The sequence below is a fragment of the Nelusetta ayraudi genome, unplaced genomic scaffold (genome assembly GCF_046127955.1).
Source record: "Nelusetta ayraudi isolate G7.1 ecotype Tasmania unplaced genomic scaffold, CSIRO-AGI_Nayr_v1 ptg000053l, whole genome shotgun sequence".
NCBI classification, from domain to species: domain Eukaryota; kingdom Metazoa; phylum Chordata; class Actinopteri; order Tetraodontiformes; family Monacanthidae; genus Nelusetta; species Nelusetta ayraudi.
In genome coordinates this window covers 6044052-6061207 of record NW_027466103.1, presented here as the reverse complement: position 1 = coordinate 6061207, position 17156 = coordinate 6044052, and the positions used below count along the sequence as shown (strand labels likewise).

At 51.5% G+C, this 17156-nt stretch overlaps 1 protein-coding gene across 4 annotated transcripts in view; it reads left to right on the top strand.

Moving 5' to 3' along the window:
- The window catches only part of mctp2a (multiple C2 domains, transmembrane 2a), a 36932-nt gene extending 20523 nt beyond the window's left edge, over positions 1 to 16409 (top strand). For 3 of the 4 annotated variants that reach the window (XM_076038019.1, XM_076038021.1, XM_076038022.1), the window contains 6 exons: positions 4090 to 4209; positions 5614 to 5655; positions 10565 to 10674; positions 10786 to 10895; positions 12292 to 12389; positions 14878 to 16409. In XM_076038019.1, coding sequence (XP_075894134.1) covers positions 4090 to 4209; positions 5614 to 5655; positions 10565 to 10674; positions 10786 to 10895; positions 12292 to 12389; positions 14878 to 14937 — 540 coding nt within the window. In that variant the 3' untranslated portion in view covers positions 14938 to 16409. Of the gene's footprint in view, positions 1 to 4089; positions 4210 to 5613; positions 5656 to 9799; positions 10146 to 10564; positions 10675 to 10785; positions 10896 to 12291; positions 12390 to 14877 lie in introns of those variants that run through there. The other variant, XM_076038023.1, reaches the window with a different exon arrangement.
- The last annotated feature ends 747 nt before the right edge of the window (positions 16410 to 17156 follow it).

The window sequence follows — 17156 nt, the reverse complement described above, 5'->3', positions numbered from 1 at the left end:
GGAAATATTTCTGGCTGCGCCGCCGCTTGCAGTCTGATGCTGCGTCTGCCACTCAGTAGTTTTGGCTGCTGGTCTCTCCTTCTTCTCCTTCTCCCGCTAATCAATTTCCAGGATGGCGGGAAGTGTTTCAGAGGGTGTCTTTGTCCCTTTGTTCCCGCGGCCCGATTTCCCCCCCCCCACTCCGGGGAGAGCGTGGGTGGTGGGAGCGGCCGTGCTTGCTCAGCTTTAACTTATTTTATTCACACTTTTTTTTAATCGCTGAGTGCTTTATTATTAGGTGCCGGATTCTGCCGGGCCAGGGGATCTGCATGAGAAGGCGCCGAATGCATTTAGCGGAATCATATTAATGGCGCCATAAAACAAATCTGTCAGGCCGTTCTTAACCCCACCGGCGGAGCCGCGCTGCCCGGGGTCGGCCCCCGTCTCCGAGCGCTTACAGGTGGCTAAGGAGAGTGCATCTCCATCATCTCCTCCTCCGCCGCCGCTGCCGCGCTAATAGTTTTATTAATTCATTCTTCCTCTCCCCCCCCGCCCCCCCCAGCTCCCCGGGCGCCCTGGCGCCCCGGCGCATAATCATACGGGCATTTTTCAGCGAAATGGTGTTTGTCAGGGGAGGTTTCCCCGCATTAGGTGCATCCCCCCCACCCCCCCAATCCTCCCAAGAGCGCAGCAACCAACACTTGTTCAATTACAAGTCGTTTGTTATCCACTTGCGCTGCGCGGCCAGCTAAATGCCCAGGTATTCCATTAATTATCGCCTCGCCAATTGCCTTTGTTTTGTCGCTCGGTGTCCCGATTTTTTTTTTTTGTTGTTGTTTGTTTTTTTGGTGAAACGGACGGACACTTTACAACTCATTCCCCGCATTAGCATTCCCGTCGTCAGGAGGCGAAAGGGTTTTTTGCTTGTCATTTGCTGTCAGATCATGAAATATGCAGGCAGGCCCTCAACTAAAGTGGAGCCCATCTTTGAAGGCAATTAAAACGCGGATTATTTCTTCCCCTTTTCTTCCTTCTTCTTCTTCTTCTTCTTCTTCTTCCTCCTCTTCTTCCTCTTCTTTTTTTAACTCTCACGCCTGCAAGGTTGCACTTTGTCCAACATGTCCTTTAATCACTCAGCCGCTCGCTAATAAAACATAAACCACTTAGCGGGGAATTAGCTCCGTCTCCGTTTGGCTGAAACTCTGGGAGAATGTGAGGAGACGGGGTGGGGGGGGTTTATAGTCCTGCCTCCGCTCATTACCGCTGGATATCTGACGGCGGAGCCTCAGCCGCTGCACCTGAGTGAAGGAATCTGAGAGGTTTTCCCAGATGTTTCCCGCTCCGCCGTTTTTTATTAGTGTTTTAAGAAGAAAAAAAAGGATGTAAATCCCGAACACACGGGCTGACACACCGTGAGGGAGGAATGGAGGAGATTTCTCTGACAGTTTTGGTTTATACCCTCATTTAAGCCCTCAGTTTAGACACCAGGCATTGTATTTCTGCGGGCTTTTATCTTGTCCGCTGAGCCAGAACGCGCTCGGGCAGAAATTTGCATTAGCGGGCGATTATGAATACCTGTGACAGATTCTCTCTGCCGGCTCCCCGGGTGGAAATGAATTGGCTCCCTCTGTTGACTCGCGCAGGAAGACAGAGACCAAGCAATTAGACTTTAGTGGTTAATGCAGCCGCTTTTTTTTTTTCCAGCGAGGGCAAGGGGGTTCAGCCTTCCTGCTGGGCTCGTGTCAGTTTGCCGGCACATTCCCCCCCTCGCTCCTCTCCTCTCCTCACTTCTTCTTCCCGCCAGAACGCCGGGAGTGTGACAAGCTACCTGTCCGGCTGAATTCCTCTGGGGTGAGAGGAGAGCCGGTTTTTGAATGGCCTCACGGGAGCGGGGGTGACAACACATGACGTAGGTTATTCATAACGCAGGGCAGGCGTAGCGCAGGTACCGCTGCACGTCATGCATATTCATTGTTTACCTGAAAAAAAGGAAAAAAAAATCCCCCCACCAGCTCCGGTTTGTTTCTAAATGCGTAATGTGTTAAAGGAGCGCTTAGCTTAGCGCTTCTGGGCCGTCATTTCTCAGATGTCCTGCAGCGTTGGTGTGCTCAGCCTGGCTCAGCCTGGCTCAGCTCGGTCCGGCTCGGCACAGCTCGGTCCGACTCGGCCTGGCTCGGCCTAACCCTGTCCGGCTTGGCCTGGCTCGGTCCGACTCAACTCGGCCTGGTTCGGCTCAGCTCGGCTCGGCTCGGCTCGGCCCGGCTCGGCTCGGCTCAGCTCAGCCCATCTTGGCTTGGTCCAGCTCGGCTCGGCTCAGCCTGGCTTGGCTCAGTTTGGTTCGGTTCGGCTCGGCTTGGTTCAGCTCAGCTCGGCCTGGCAGGGCTGGGTCTGGATCAGCTTGACTCAGCTCAGCTCGGCCTGGCCCAGCTTGGTTCAGCTCGGCTTGTTCTGGTTTGGCTCGGCTCGATCTGGATCGGCTCGACTCGACTCAGCCCAGCCCGGCCCGGCCCGGCTCATCCCTCTCCCAGGTTACATGGTGGGATGATAAGCGGCGCACTGTGAGGCCCCGGGCTCTCGGGGGCGCCGTGGTGTTGCCTGCATTACTCACGGTTCACGTTTCCCCGGTGGCCGTTTGAACCTCAGCCTGGTGTGGCACTAGGTAGAGCGCCCCCCGCCCCCCCCATCATCCCCCATCCCCCCATCACCATCACCACCTCCACCCCCACACCCCCAGGCAGCAACGTGCACGGGTGCCGCGGTTGCTATGACAGGAGCAGTCTGCTGTTTACAGGCCTGCTATGGAGGCCCGAAGGCCCCGGCGCTTCACATCCTGTCTGAGGCTTAACTCGAACATATTGTTCATACTTTGAGCAGCCTGCAGGTTTTTCTGGAGCCTCAGCTGCGCACTCCTGCCACAGTGTGGGTCCAGCATTCACCTTTTTCCCCCCTCCAACCTCCTCCAAAGAAGTGATGCCTTATTAAGACGGCCAGACGTGAAGAAAGAAAACATGATTCAAATGAACAGGGCTTTTTTTTTTTCAAATGTGCAAGAGATGTTGGTGAACAATTTGAGACTGCGATAAAAGTATTGAGAGTGGCAGGCAGGCCAGAGTGAGTTGCAGGGTGAACAACTAAATACTTCCAAAGCTCTCATAGTATAAATATAAACATAAATATGTATATAATGAAATATTTCAAATATAGAAACATAAGTATATGAACATATATGTTTAAAAAAATATGTATATAAATGAATGTTATTATGTAATTGCACCTACACTGACTATAAAATTGACCTCAACGTACAATGGTGGACTGTGTTTGCTGCCGTCCGTGTCGAAGGTCATTCAGTCTGTTAGACTTGCAGTCGGGGACACTTTTTTTTTTTCTCTCACTCCGTCTCCGTCATTCTTCCGGTGTGATCCTCCTCACGCATTCCTGACGACCGCATCCGCAGCCGGTCTCATTAGGCCGTCACTAAACTGGGCTCAAACACGGCCGTCCAATTAGCGCTCCGCCGCGCGGTGCGGCGGCTGTTGTGCAACGTGCTTAGCGCCACTTCTTTGCGGAATTATAAGGGATTACTCATTCGCCGTGATCCGTCTTATTTCTACCGGGGGTCTTGGCTCTTCTCGGCATCGCCGCCGCCGAGGAGGGGGTGGGGGTGGGGGGGGGTAAATGTTGCAAATGTGTCTCCGGCTGCCATATGCGCCTCGGCGGAGAGCGTTGCAGGCCTCCGAGTCTAAGAGGATTTGATGTGCTAGTTAAGAGACGGGAGCGCCGCGCCCGCCCGTGTCAGACTCTCTGTTCCGCAGCGAGGCTCTGTCTGCCAGCCTGCTGTTATTGGTGTATATAAATAGGATTTCATGATATTAAAAAAAAAAAAGTTGTCCCCCAAATGTCTGTTACTCTCAAAAAACCCACTAAGAGTAAAATCTATTGCCGCCGGCTGTGAAATCTCAGCGGCTTTAGAGTCGGCGGAAGCTTTTTCTTCGTGAGATTTAAGACGGCGGTTAAATCCATTACATATTTTGTTCCGCCGTCCCGCCCTGCCGAGATTAGAGAGCCGCACAGATCCGCGCCTGACGTGTCCCGTCTCCTCCTCCTCAGATCTTCCTGGTGACGGTGTGGCACTGGGAGCTCTTCATGCTGCCCCTCTTCCTGCTGCTGCTGCTGGGATGGCACTACTTCCAGCTCTCCACGGGGAAGAGCAGCTCCGGCCAGGACCTGGTGAGTGACGGACAGACGTTCAATCACGCTGATCACCCATATTCCATGTGTGTTCATTCATAGTTTCGAGGCCTTTGAGTGACAATCCACAATGTCAAAGTCATGACAATGAAAGGAATACCATGTAATCAGAAGTATGTGTCATAATTCAATTATAGAAATACATGCATCAGTGTATATACCTATGTACATCTGTATACATACATATAGTGTCTATATGTATATTCTACGTATAAGTATACTTAAAATTATTATAAAATATACTCCAATGTATAATAGTGGACTGTTTTTGCTGCTGTCCATATAAAAAGTCACTCACTCCATGAGACTTGCAGTGGGGGACTTTTCTCCTATTCCATGCTGCTGTGATCCTCCTCACACGCTCCTGATGACTCCAGTCGCTAGCAGGCGCCCGTGAGCAGCTTCACAACGCAGGAGTGGCTTTCTAAAAGAAACGACATCTGTTTTACGAAGTCCGAAGTGTCTCCACAGACCCAATAAAACACACAGCGCCAGGCCAGCCGCTGGAAATCACTTTCAGTGTGTGTGTGTGTGTGTGTGTGTGTGTGTGTGTGTGTGTGTGTGTGTGTGTGTGTGTGTGTGTGTGTGTGTGGCTCCTAGTGTGTTTGCTACAGTCACACTGCACGCGGACACATTTCCCGTCCTACTCGTCCCGGTGAAGGTTAATTCCGTTCACACTTCCGACTGCCCCCTCAGTTTCCGTCGTGTCGCGAGCCGTCTCACCGGCCGGCCGGCCAGCCGGGGGCTTCGCCCGCACGCCCCCCTGCCTCCCCAGCACCCCCTCCCAGCCAGCCGGCCGGCCCGGTGATGGTGTTTACGGCTGGCGGCGGAGATGCCATCCCGGGGCAATGTTAAAGCCCGGGCCGGGCCCCCCTCGCATGCGGCTGCTGCGCTGTGCCACCCCTCCCTGACCCTCTGGCCAGGCAGTGACACGCGGCTCTGTTCCCAGGCAAAGTCACCACATTGGGGTCAGGGATGACTTGATATAATGTGATCTAGGCAACGGCGTCCAAATTAAATGTGTGCGGCGCGGGTTTTTTGTTGTTTTTTATTTCTTTTTCTTCTCCTCTTCCCCCGCTCTCTCTCTCTCTCTCTCTCTGCCCCCATCCCCCTCCCCCCACGTTGTGTTTTTCTGTGCGCTTATGTCGAGGCGAAATGAGATTGCTTTGGTGTGACAGTGCTCTTGTGAGGAAGGCCCTCGTTCACCTCTCCTTTTGTGCGAGGTCACCCCCGTGATGCAGTCTCTATGGAAACGGGGCCTCTCCCAATAGGGGTGAATGTACTCAAAGAAAATTTCATTACTAGGTGTTTGTTAAAAATGCTCTAGTGCCCACACGTCCCCGGCCGTTTGAAATCACCCACTACCCTTTATTTCCCTCCTAGGTGAACGTGAGCACGGGCGACGACGAGGACGACGACGAAAAGGTATTTTTCTTTTAATCTGGTCGCTCTTAGGTTTTCAGGGTTGGTGCACACAGTGGTCGACCGTTTCTAAACATCTCCATTGGATTGGACTGCAACAAAAAAAATCCCACTGAGTCTTCGCTGATTTACAACCCCTTTTTTCATTTTCAATACCCCAAAAATAGAAACCTCTTTGTCTTTGCTGCAAAAATCCTGGTCCAGCAAAGCAACTCAACTGCTGCAATCGAAAAAAAAACAAAAAAACGATCAACCCTGCATTCAAACGCGCTCGCAATGAACGTCTCCGCTCTCAGAAGCTCCTTTTTTTTTTTTACATCTAAAAATAGAAATATTTATCTGCATCCCAAATGAGGGCGACGTCGGCGAAGCAGCTGGATGCGGCTCTCCGCTCGGCTCCTCTGGGTATTCAGTGTCACTCTACAAATGTTCTCCAAGATGAAGCGGCCCTTTGAAAAATCCATAAGTTCAATTTAAGGAGCAACAGTCGGTGACGTCCCTCCGCAGGCCACCTTTTTTGTTGTGTTTTGTTCTGTTTTTGTTTTTGCAGGGGAGAAACATTATATATTTGTGCACGGTGTTGTCTGAGAGTTGAACTTATGATGAGCGCAACCTCTCACTGCCAAAGCGAGTGCGAGAACGACGGCAAAGTTGGACTCTCGCCCCCAGTCATCAGTCATGTTGGCTGCTTTCGTTTGTTTGCGAGGAATCGCAAATGATGATTATTAATGCGTCTCTCCGGTGTCTCGCTTGAAAAAAACAAAAGCAAAAAACAAACAAAGCAAAAGGAAATCTTTAAGTAGCCTGAAAATTATACTTCCCCACAGCGCACTGTATTCAATTACACTCACCCCACAGTTTTTCTGTAAGGAAGGGAGAGTTAACAGGGATGTGTGTTATTGCTTTATGGCAATGAAGTGTGGAGCGAACGCCGAGCCTCCGAGCGATGACCCCTGCGCTGCGTGTCTGGGCCCAGGATTCATATCCATAATGCGCTCAATATATTCTGCTGCGATGACCCGGGGCTACGAGAAAAAGCCAGATTCTTTTAAAAACACAGGCACATCCGCCAAATCCTGTCTGAAAGGACGGGCTAATTCACAGATGAAACTCGCATGATATGTCTGCTCGCACAAAGTGGTCAACTGCGCTCGGGAAAAAAAAACAAAAAAAACAGCCGACCGGTGGCCAAACAGGCGGCGGTGGCGGAGCAGGAAAATTCAGCGTATTTATGAATACTGTAGCGGGCAGGATTACTCTCAGGCGCTGGATTTAATATCGCGGCTACACAGAGTGGTTATTGCATTTGTCTTTACCTTGAAACCCCAATATAGTGGAGTGTTTACTGTCGGAGTGTGAGGAACGGCCGCGTCTTTGGAAAGATTTAAGATTCCCTCAATGCGCTTTACGTGTTTCTGATCTCAGCCGTCGCCTCTGCGCAGCCTTTTTGAAGGCTCTTTTTTTTCCCCTTCTCCTTCTCCAAACGAGCCTCCCTAAGCCCTCTCGCACTCGCAGAGGAAATGAAATATCTCCTTTCATTTACTAATTAAGCAGTCACCCGTGTTTGTTTTAAGCTGTCAGCTTTAATTTAAAGTGGCTTATTTGAAAGTCTTGTTATGGTCCCCGCTGTCACTTGGACGCCGTATCGTGCAGTCAGATCAAGCGCCGCAGCTTTTACACCTCCTTATCAAAGTCTTATTTTAAAATATTTGGGGTTAAAGAGTGATCAGTGTAAAGTTTGATAACTTCAAAGCTCGCTCGCTCTCCCTCTCTCTCTCTTTTTATTTCTTCTCCTTCGCCCGCTCCCTCCCCTGGACTTTTCCTGAAACACGTGAATAAAGGCTTTTCCCTCTGAGAAGGTTATGATTACCTCTCAAATGTGTTTTTATCCCCTCTATTTTCGCCCCCCCTCGAGGAGGGAAACATTCAAACCCGGGACGGGAAGGAGGGAGGGAGCAAGCGAGGGAGAGAGGAAGAGAGGGAGGGAGGGAGTGACGCTGAAGGAAGACGAAAGGCGAGGCAGAGCCGCCGTGCCGAACACATTCCCCGCCTGTGAACAAATCTGTCCTCGGGGAGGGAGACAGCTTACAAATTACGTGCGGGCAAAGCGACTTGCCTTTGGCCCTGGGTATCACTTGTGCAGACAGACAGTATTTAATCGTAACATGGAGAAGCAGAGGGGCGAAGCGAGCGTCTCCGGACGCGCTCCTCCGCCGGAGAGTGGAGATGAGACCACTCTCTCGCCGCCTCCCCGGGGCGTGCGACGCTGCTCCGGGTTCAAGTTTCCTCCGCGAGCTTCACCCAGGGGGGGAGGGGGGAGGGGGGGGGAGGGAGGAGGATGAGGTGGCTGCCAGACTGGGTCCATACGGCGCGCCCAGCAGTCCACCAGTCCACTGTCACTGATGCTTCTCCTTGAGTGAGTGGCCACGCAGTGCACTAGGGCGCCACCACCAGGGCACTGGGAGACTCCTCCCCCCGGACGGCCTTTCTGTTTTCTATCCCGCCAAATTGTTTGTTCGCATTTTTGCCTTTTTTTCACATTTTTTTTTTCTTGTTTTTTTTTTCCGCTCTGCATCGTGCCAGAAACGCAGGTGTTTTTCATTTAGCTGCAATTCTTATCTTTGTCGGGGGGAAAAAGAGGAAAAAAAGCCACGGCGCAAAAAAAATATTCAGTTCGGAGAATTCAAATTTGGCACCGTTTACTCCAATTAAATCCATGCTAAATGAGCTTTTTCCAGCCTTTTGATAACAACCCCCACGTGTCTGGGAGAGTGTGTTTACCTTTGTGCAGGAGATCAAATTGGTTCTCCATTACCGCACCTTTATAATAAAAAAAAAGAAAAAAAAAACCCTCTCAAAAAACTGGGGCTTTTGCAATTTTACCCGAAATGAGAACATGATTTCACACAGGTTTTCTCATCAGCACACATTTAGGATTCATTTACACCATCCGCTGGTTTAACCTTCGTTTTAAATACCCCCCCCCCCCCCCCCCAACCCCCTCCACTTTAACCCACCCCTCCCCGTGATCCTGAAAACAGTGAGGGGAGAGATGAAAAAAAAAAAAAGAATATCACCAAATGATTAATGTAGGAGGGGAAAGAAAGGCCCCGGCGTCGGTCACCAAGGAGATGGAGGGTTGGGAGACTCTTTAAGCGCATGAATAATGGAAACGACGCGGCCCTTTGCCTCTTGATGCCGAGGACGTCTGTTTGTTCTGTTTCTCCCTTCCAGACGTTTAGAGGGCCCGTGTCTCCGCTCTGGTTTTTATCGGCATCTAAACACTTCCATTACTGTTCGGAATTGTGAGTGGCGTAATTTGCTCACTTACGCCGGCTGCCTGGGAAGAGCCGAGAAGGAATGTGAGCCGCGGCGACGGCCTGAACGCGGCCGTGGCTCCTGGGATCCTGGCTGGGAGGCTGTTCTCTCGCTCCGCTTGTAAAAACAAATAAAATAAAATAAACCCTGGGATGAGATGAGAGAGCTCGACCAACACCTGGTCCGAGCAACTTCGCCTCCACCCCCCCTGGTGTTGGGCGGCGGAAGTGCGGGTAAAGGGCAGCTTCCTGGTGATGAGCATATTTCTGCTGGTTTCTCCTTTTTTGGGCCGGGCCGAGCTGCAGGGCGAGCTGCGTGTCCAGAGCCCCGGCCCCAGTGTGGGAGGGCCGAGCGGCAGTGTGGGAATTGCTTTTTTTTCTTCTCCTCCTCTTCCCCTCATGGAGAGGAGCGGACCTGACGGTGGGGAGTCTCTGGGCTTTTTCCCAGGGGCCTCGCCAAGCGAAGCTCTGATAAAGGCGTCCTGTCTGTCTGGACCCCGTCACTGCTGACTTGTAACGTAAACACGCAGGCATCACTCAAAGCTCCCCCCCCCGACACACACACACACACACACACACACACACCACCACCACTCCCAACTGCCCCCCACCCCCCCGACACTCTCGCTTTTCCTCCGTTTTCCTCCCCTCACCCTCCCACCTCCTCTCACTCTGCGTGTCATCATTCCTGTCATAATTTCCTGCTTTTGATGTTGAGGATTCTCAGCCCTCCCCCACACACACACACTCTCGCTCTCTCTCTCTCTCTCTCTCCCTCTCTCTCTCTCTCTCTCTCTCTCTCCCCCTCCGCTCCCTCCTCTCCTCTCGAGCCGCTCCTCCATCTCTGGATCCCTGATCTCGTCCTCGCGATGCCTTCACTTTCGTTCCGCTCGAACTGGAAGAGCCTTCGGCCGTGTCGCCCCCTGCTGTCCGGCCCCTGCAACCAAAAACCCACCGCATGAATCCAGTGTGCGTGTTCCCACAGCGCCGGGACTGCATTTGTGAAAACCTGCTCAAACTTGTTCAGCCGTTGGCTGGCGGAATGCAACCTTTCCTTAAGTTTTCTCGAGCCGCCACCCCACCCCCACCACCACCACCACCACCACCCCCTCCTGCACTTCTTGTCTGGGTCATCTAGTCTGCCTGATTGCGGATGGCCATTTTGTGTACTTTTCATCTGAGGGAGAGAGAGGGAAGAAGAGAGAGAGAGAGAGAGAGAGAGAGAGAGAGGGAGGAAGAGAGAGAGAGAGAGTCTTGATTGTGCTGCTCTTGTGCAACAGCTCCATTGTGCTCGCCAGGACAAAGGCGGAAATCTCTCCGCCGTCCACATAACAGCTCCTGAGCGCTGCCTCGCCGTCCGTCTCATCTTCAAAAGAACAAATGTGAAGATGTGCGCAGTGTTTGGCTCATTACGGGCCATTCAATAGATAAATCACACATAATAGCACAGAGAGATAAACTGCTCTTTGTCTCCACGCCGGCCAACATTTAACACACAGTGCATATCATCATCATCTTCATCATCATCATCATCATCCTCTCTCTCTCTCTCTCTCTCTCTCACTGTGTCTGTTTTTCAATGTGGCCCTTTCCAGGAGGCCGGCAAAAAAGGTTTGATGGACAAGATCCACATGGTGCAGGAAGTGGTGCTCGTGGTCCAGAACGTTCTGGAGGAAATCGCCAACATGGGGGAGAGAATCAAGAAGTAAGTTGACTTCCCTGCTCGTCCTACAAAGCAGCTTTTTCTTTTCTTGCTAATTTTAAAAGTGTTTTGCTGCTCCAGAGAGCATAATGGGTCTCGATGGTTCTTTTCCAGCATGTTCAACTGGTCCGTGCCCTTCCTGTCCTGCCTGGCCTGCTTGGTGCTGTTTGGGGCCACGCTGCTGCTGTATTTGATCCCGCTGAGGTACCTCGTGCTGATCTGGGGTAAGCTCCGTTTTTAACAGTTGTGAATCAATCAGTGCACTTTATTCTTTTTTTTTTTCTTGTCTTGAAAGCACAGTGTGGAGGCTCCTCTCCGTTTTCATTCCCGCGTACAGCAAAAAAAAAAAAAAAAAAAAAAACTCCCGTACCGGCGCCTACAAAACGCAACCTTTTTGTTTATTTAGTCTCCCTAAGTGGAAATCCATGGTTTAACGAAGCGGAGTAAACGTGCGAAAGAAGCGCGCCGTGCCCACACCGCTGCCGACGCTCTGCCGAGATCAGACGGCTGCAGAGATTTGCTGGGCTGCCCAGTGTGGGCTGAGGCAGCGGTGTGGGCCCGGCAGAGCCGAGCCCGGGCCCGGCGTTTGTGTGTGTGTGTGTGTGTGTGTGTGTGTGTGTGGAGGAAAAACAAAAGCAGAGAGCAGAGTAGCGAGCTGTATATAATGCATGATGTCCTTGGGCGGTCTGTAGGCTCCTGGTCTAGCCTCTCATTATCCACTGCAGTCATACAGAATAGACAGTCATCCCGGTGGTCAGGGAGATGCGCTGCCCTTAACAGGCTCTCTCCTGCTCTTCCTCCCCCACCTCCTCCTCCTCCTCCTCCTCCAGCTGGAAGCCTGCAACCACTGTACTTCCACACTGCCTTCGACGCAATCAATAACACACACACACACACACACACACACACACACACACACACACACACACACAAAAATAAATAAAAAAAACCCTCCCCATCATATCAAACAAAAACACACACACACACACACACACACACACACACACACACACACAGTCTAAGACGCCCCTCTCTGCTTCCCCAGTTAACCCCCATCTCTGTGCTTGCCAGGCGAGCCTTTCAAGTCGCTCGCACATATTTAAGTCCTTAGGTTCTTTGTCTGCATCTCGTTGAGGTACAAGCAGCAGCAAGCTGTGAGTGTAACAGTCCCATTACAAGAGCCGGGAGGTAGTGTGCTCGCCCTCTCCCTCTCTCTCCCTCTCTCTATCTCTATCTTGTTCTCTCTCTCTCTCTCACTCAGAAGTAAATACAGGCGTGCAGAGAAATGATCAGACCCGTGTAATTCAGACCGGGCAAAAGTTACCAGCGGCTGCATTTATTTCATTACGGATCCGTTTGCCCCGGCTGGGTCTGATGCTTGCAGCGCCTCACTCAGGGGCTTGAGTGAAACACACACGTGAGGCCGCGATTCACCGATACGACGCTGAAAACAAGGTTGCACGACAACCCTTTTTCTCCTCTCTTTCTCTTTCTTTTTCTTTTTCTTTTTCTTTTTTCCTTTCGTCGTCGGTTCCCAGCGCAGTTATTTTTACGCGGCCGCTAAACTGCCCGCTTGCGTGTGACACCTCTATTTATTAACGCCTCCCTGTTTTTCCACAGGCGTTAACAAATTTACCAAGAAGCTGCGCAACCCGTACACCATCGACAATAATGAAATACTGGATTTCCTCAGGAGGGTGCCGACTGACGTTCAGAAGGTAAGGGGGTGTGGGGGGTGTTGGTGGGTGGGTGGGTGTGAGGGGGGGGGGGGTCCGGTTTTTACATACAGATAAGGGTGTGGGAATTCCCCCAAGACAGGCCGCCGCATTATTTGCCGTGGCCAGAATTCCCAAGTGTTGCGGGAGGGGGGCGGAGGAGGGGGGGGGGGCTGTATCCTCTGGCTTTGTTTGATTATTAATGGACTTGCACTCTTTTTTACAGTGGGGGGATTGGGGGGGGCGGGGGGGGGGGCTGGCCCAATTACAACAGCTCCACGTAGCTGCCGCCGCACAGCTGTGCAGCCGCCATATTTGCTTCAGCCTCGACCATTATTAGCTATTTTTTCACCCGGCTGACTGAGGCAGCATCAGCAGCCCTGATTGGCCGAGAGCTCCTGACGCGTGAGAGACACTCTGGTGTGGCCTGAATACACCAGAGTGGTCGTTTCAGCATTTTCACAGAAACCTTCTTCTGCCAATAAACTTGCAGCGCCACACCAGGTCTGGCATAGGTACTACATCGTGTTCAGGCAGGGATTTATTTATTTATTTATTTTTTTTTTTCGAGGGCGTTTCAGAAAGTTGTCACTTCCAAAAACTGGGCCTCATTCGCTTCAGGGCAGCGGAGTCAATTAATGTAGCGGCAGCCACATGTGATGACACATGAGCATCATTTGCAAATTTTCGCATCACGGCGCCGAGGAGGAGCCGTCACCGCTCGGCCGGGGCCGGGCCGGGGACACCAAAGTGGCACTCGCCAGCGCCTTCATCGCGTCCCAGGTAGCTCAGCAGACGGAATTCAGCGAGAACTCCTGACAGTTCTGGAATCGTCGGGTTGGGGGAGGGGGGCGGGGGGGGGGGTCTGTTCTTTCTTTTTTTTCCCCGCGGCCTTGATGTCGTCCTGCGGCGAGCCGTCCCCGACTCTCCCCCTGTGATGTCGGAAGGGAGCCTGTGTTGTTTGAGATTTGGCCGACCGAGTTGGCAAAACAAGGTGGCGAGTACATTTTTTGATTCCACCCGGTTTTTCCCTTTTTTGTGTCTTTTTCCCGTCCCCGCTGGGAGACGGCGCTCGCGGGCGTTTGAACGGGGAGGTTGTGTGTGTGTGGGAGGGGGGGGGTAGCGAGTCACTTTCAAATCTCGCGGAAACAATACTTTTAAGCCGGGTTTAAAGGAGGAAGTGGGGGGGAGAAGCTGCATCTTGAAAATAGCTCCAATCATGGAAAAACAAAACGCCCTTAAGATTCATCATAAGTACTTTTCATTATGGACTGGGGGGGGGGGGGGACAAAAAAACAAACAAAACAAAAAAAATCACCTTAACATCGTATACACAGGAGACCCGCAACAATGGGCCGCGCGTTTTTGTTTTTGTTGACTTAGAACTTCAATCCTCAGATAGGTGCGGACGCGGGGAAAAAGCAGCACAAAGGCTGAAAATTGACTCCTGTCTTTCTTGCAAATGTGACTTGGCAATTAGTGGCTGCGCGCGTCTACAAAGTCGGCCTCAAACGGGGACTTCTGACGACGGCCGTGTCTGTCCGAAATAAGAAGCATCTGTCAGTTCTGAGGACAGTTTCATGTTCTGATGCAGGAGGCAGCCACTTTGTTCCCGCATTCCATCTCCCATTCTAATAATGGAGAGCGGCTAATTAGCATAGAGTTCTTACCTTCTTTATTCAACAGATTCGCCGTGTTGTCTGAGCTCAGCAAGCGCTTCTTCAAAAGCAACTTTTTCTGTTTTTTTTTTTCTCAAAATTTCCAGCCCTTCTCCTTCTCCTCCCTCCCCGGCCCCCTGTTTGACTGTGATCCGTCCTCCTCCGATGATACCGGCAGTTCCGGGACGCAAAATAACATGGACATCGTACATTAACGTTGTTTTTTTTTTTTTTTTTTTGCCAATTCATTTTAACATCAAGGCGAGTCTGCGGAAAAAAAAAAAGGGAAAATACACCCACGGCGTAATTCTACACGTGGAACTGGCAGCAACAACAAGGTTCCCAGTTCAGAATGTCACTCTCAGGCCCCCCCCGCCCCCCCACCTCCAAGAAAGTGAGAAGTCAGTCGCTGGAAACTTCAACAACATTTTTTCCTCCGTGTCTATTTTCAGCATTTCGCAAAGTTTCCTTCAGGGGGGCGTTCGCTGCAGTAGGGCCGATTACGCAGTCTGAAACTTCCTCACCGGCCTGGTCGGGTCACCTCAGCGCCGTAGATGTCTGTTTCTAATATTGTGATGGCGGTGGGTGGGGTTGGGGGGCGGGGGGCGTACACTTGTGCGGGAACCCCTTGACTCTTCAAATCCTTCCTCCGTGTGATTAATCCCCTCTGCTCCCGTGTTTTAAAAATGATTCATTACAGGCGAGGCCCGCCTCGCTCTCCCCCCCCCCCTGCGCCGGCTCTCCCTCCTCGGGGGAGCCATTACTGCGCGCTCCGCTGAGCTCGGATTACCTGCCGCCGCCGCCGCCGACCAAACTCCTGTTTGTTTTCACAGGTGCAGCACAGCGCCGTGAGAGCGCCCGCCGGCCAGGGCCAGCCAAGGAGGAAGAAGTGAAGCGTCCACCTGACCACCACCACCACCACCACCCCCCCCACCCCCACCCCCACCACCACCACCACGCCTCAGCGCCCAGCGGAGCCCCGAGACCACCCCCTCCCTCTAACCCTCACACACCACCCCCGCAGAACCCCCCCACCCCCCCCCACCCCCCTGCCCCTCCCGACTCCCTGCCTCCTGCTGTTGAGGGCCGGCACCCCTCCCCCCGTGAACTGGGCCGAGCGACCGGGGCAGCACATGGCGCTGTCAATCAAAGAGCCCGGAGGTAAAGACTCCGGCCCTCGTCCTGCTCCGGATGTTGATTTGGAAACTTCTCTTCCAGTGTCGTGTTTTTGTTTTTGTGAGAAATCTGCTCCGTTTTTTTCCTCTTTTGAGGCGACGCTGAAACCGCATTGACTTTGTAAAAATGAGCCAGGAGGGTGTGAACGGCAGGAAAGGGGTCAGGAGGAAATGCATCCGTGTGAATGAATCAACTTGTAAATAATAGTCCAGAATAAGTATCTTGCTAGGACGACGTGTATATATTACAACTCTGCAGACGAATTAGGCGAGAGTGACTGGAAGTAAACCAGCTGCCGTTGCTGGAGTGTTGCACCTCCTGCTGCCTGAGTGTTTCTCAGCCTGTAAATTCAACTCTCTCACTATTCGCTAATACGTCTCTATTTATTTTAATAATGTTGAGTGGGGAATACTTGTGCCTTATTCTTCTGCGCTAACACTGTGCTTTGAAATTAGACTGCAAGAAGCAGGAATGCAAAATATATAAAGCTTCAACTGCACAACGAATTTCCCCCGTTTGCCGCTGTACAGCGAGTGAACGGGGAACGGGCAAACAGAATATGAATTTGGCTTTTATTCACTTTCGACAAACTCACAATCTGTGTTTGATTGATCCGGAACAGCAGCTAGTCACATGTCGGAGGGAAGGTATTAATATAGGGCTAATATAGCCGCTGTCCAGGATCAATCGGCTCTCGGTAATTTGTTCTCCCTCTGCAAAGGCCGAGCCAGTTGACGGAGCAGTGCTTCAAATTGTCCAACGGACATTCTAAACTACTGGTGAAATTTCACCGGGTAAAATTTGAGCTCCTGGGTGTCATCAACATGCCAGTGTCATTTTGACTGGTCAGAGGTCTGGACGTTTCGACACAATAGCGAAAAAATAACAGCCGCTTTTTGGCTCTGTGGAAATTCGCTCCCAGTGTGCGAGGACCTGAACTGTCGAACATCATCCACCCGACCAACTAGCCCAGAAGCTGCTAGCACCTGCTAGCACCTGCTAGCACCTGCTGCCACTGACGCTTAATCATTCTAATCTAATTTGTGTTTGTTTGTTTTTCATCAATTCACTTATTTACTTTTTCCATTTGTCTGGGTATTAAAATCCATTTATTTTTGTTTCGCCACGCACTCAAATTTGTGCTGTAAAAGTTTTTATATCTCCAATAAAGAGCCTCCATTATTCCGAACTCCTGTTTTCCGCCCGTGTCCGCTTTGTAATAAGTGCACTCCTGCGAGAATGGATTACACCACTTCTCTTACTCCAATACAACAGTAAACACATCTGATTACACAACACAGTCGCCGGGACAGGTCTCACACGCCGGCCACCGCTGCGCCTTGGTTACCAAGCTCACATCAAAGCCGCGCGGCTCTGCTGTGCCTCCTAATGCATCGCTTTGTTGCCTCCTCACAATAACAGATTACAGAGTCCAGATGAGAGAGAGAGAGAGAGTGAGAGTGAGAGAGAGAGAAAGAGAGGGAGAGACTCATCTCGCAGAGAGTGCTCTCTCCATCCTTGGCACTTAGTGCTTTACATTTGCACTAAAATCACCTGGCCTAATGGTTCCACACACACACTCCTGCTCCTCTCTACGCTATTGGTTTTGTTTTGTACCCCCGCCCCCCCCCTCCCTCCACCTCCTATTATTTCAAGTAGAGGGACGTGATTTGTCCTCCGCTGGTTTTTCCCGTCTATATGAAGTTTACATAACAAAAACACTTATCGACACCTTTCGCGATTTGCGCGGCGACCGTGACGATTTCATTTAAAGAGAAACTGCTGTGAGAACTCCTCACACCCGACCGACGCAATACAAGGAGGAAGAGGAGAGGCAATTTCTCTTTTGCCTGTATTTTTTTCTTAAAATGCACACACACACACACACACACACACACAGACACACACACACATATTCTGATAAAAATGCAAATGG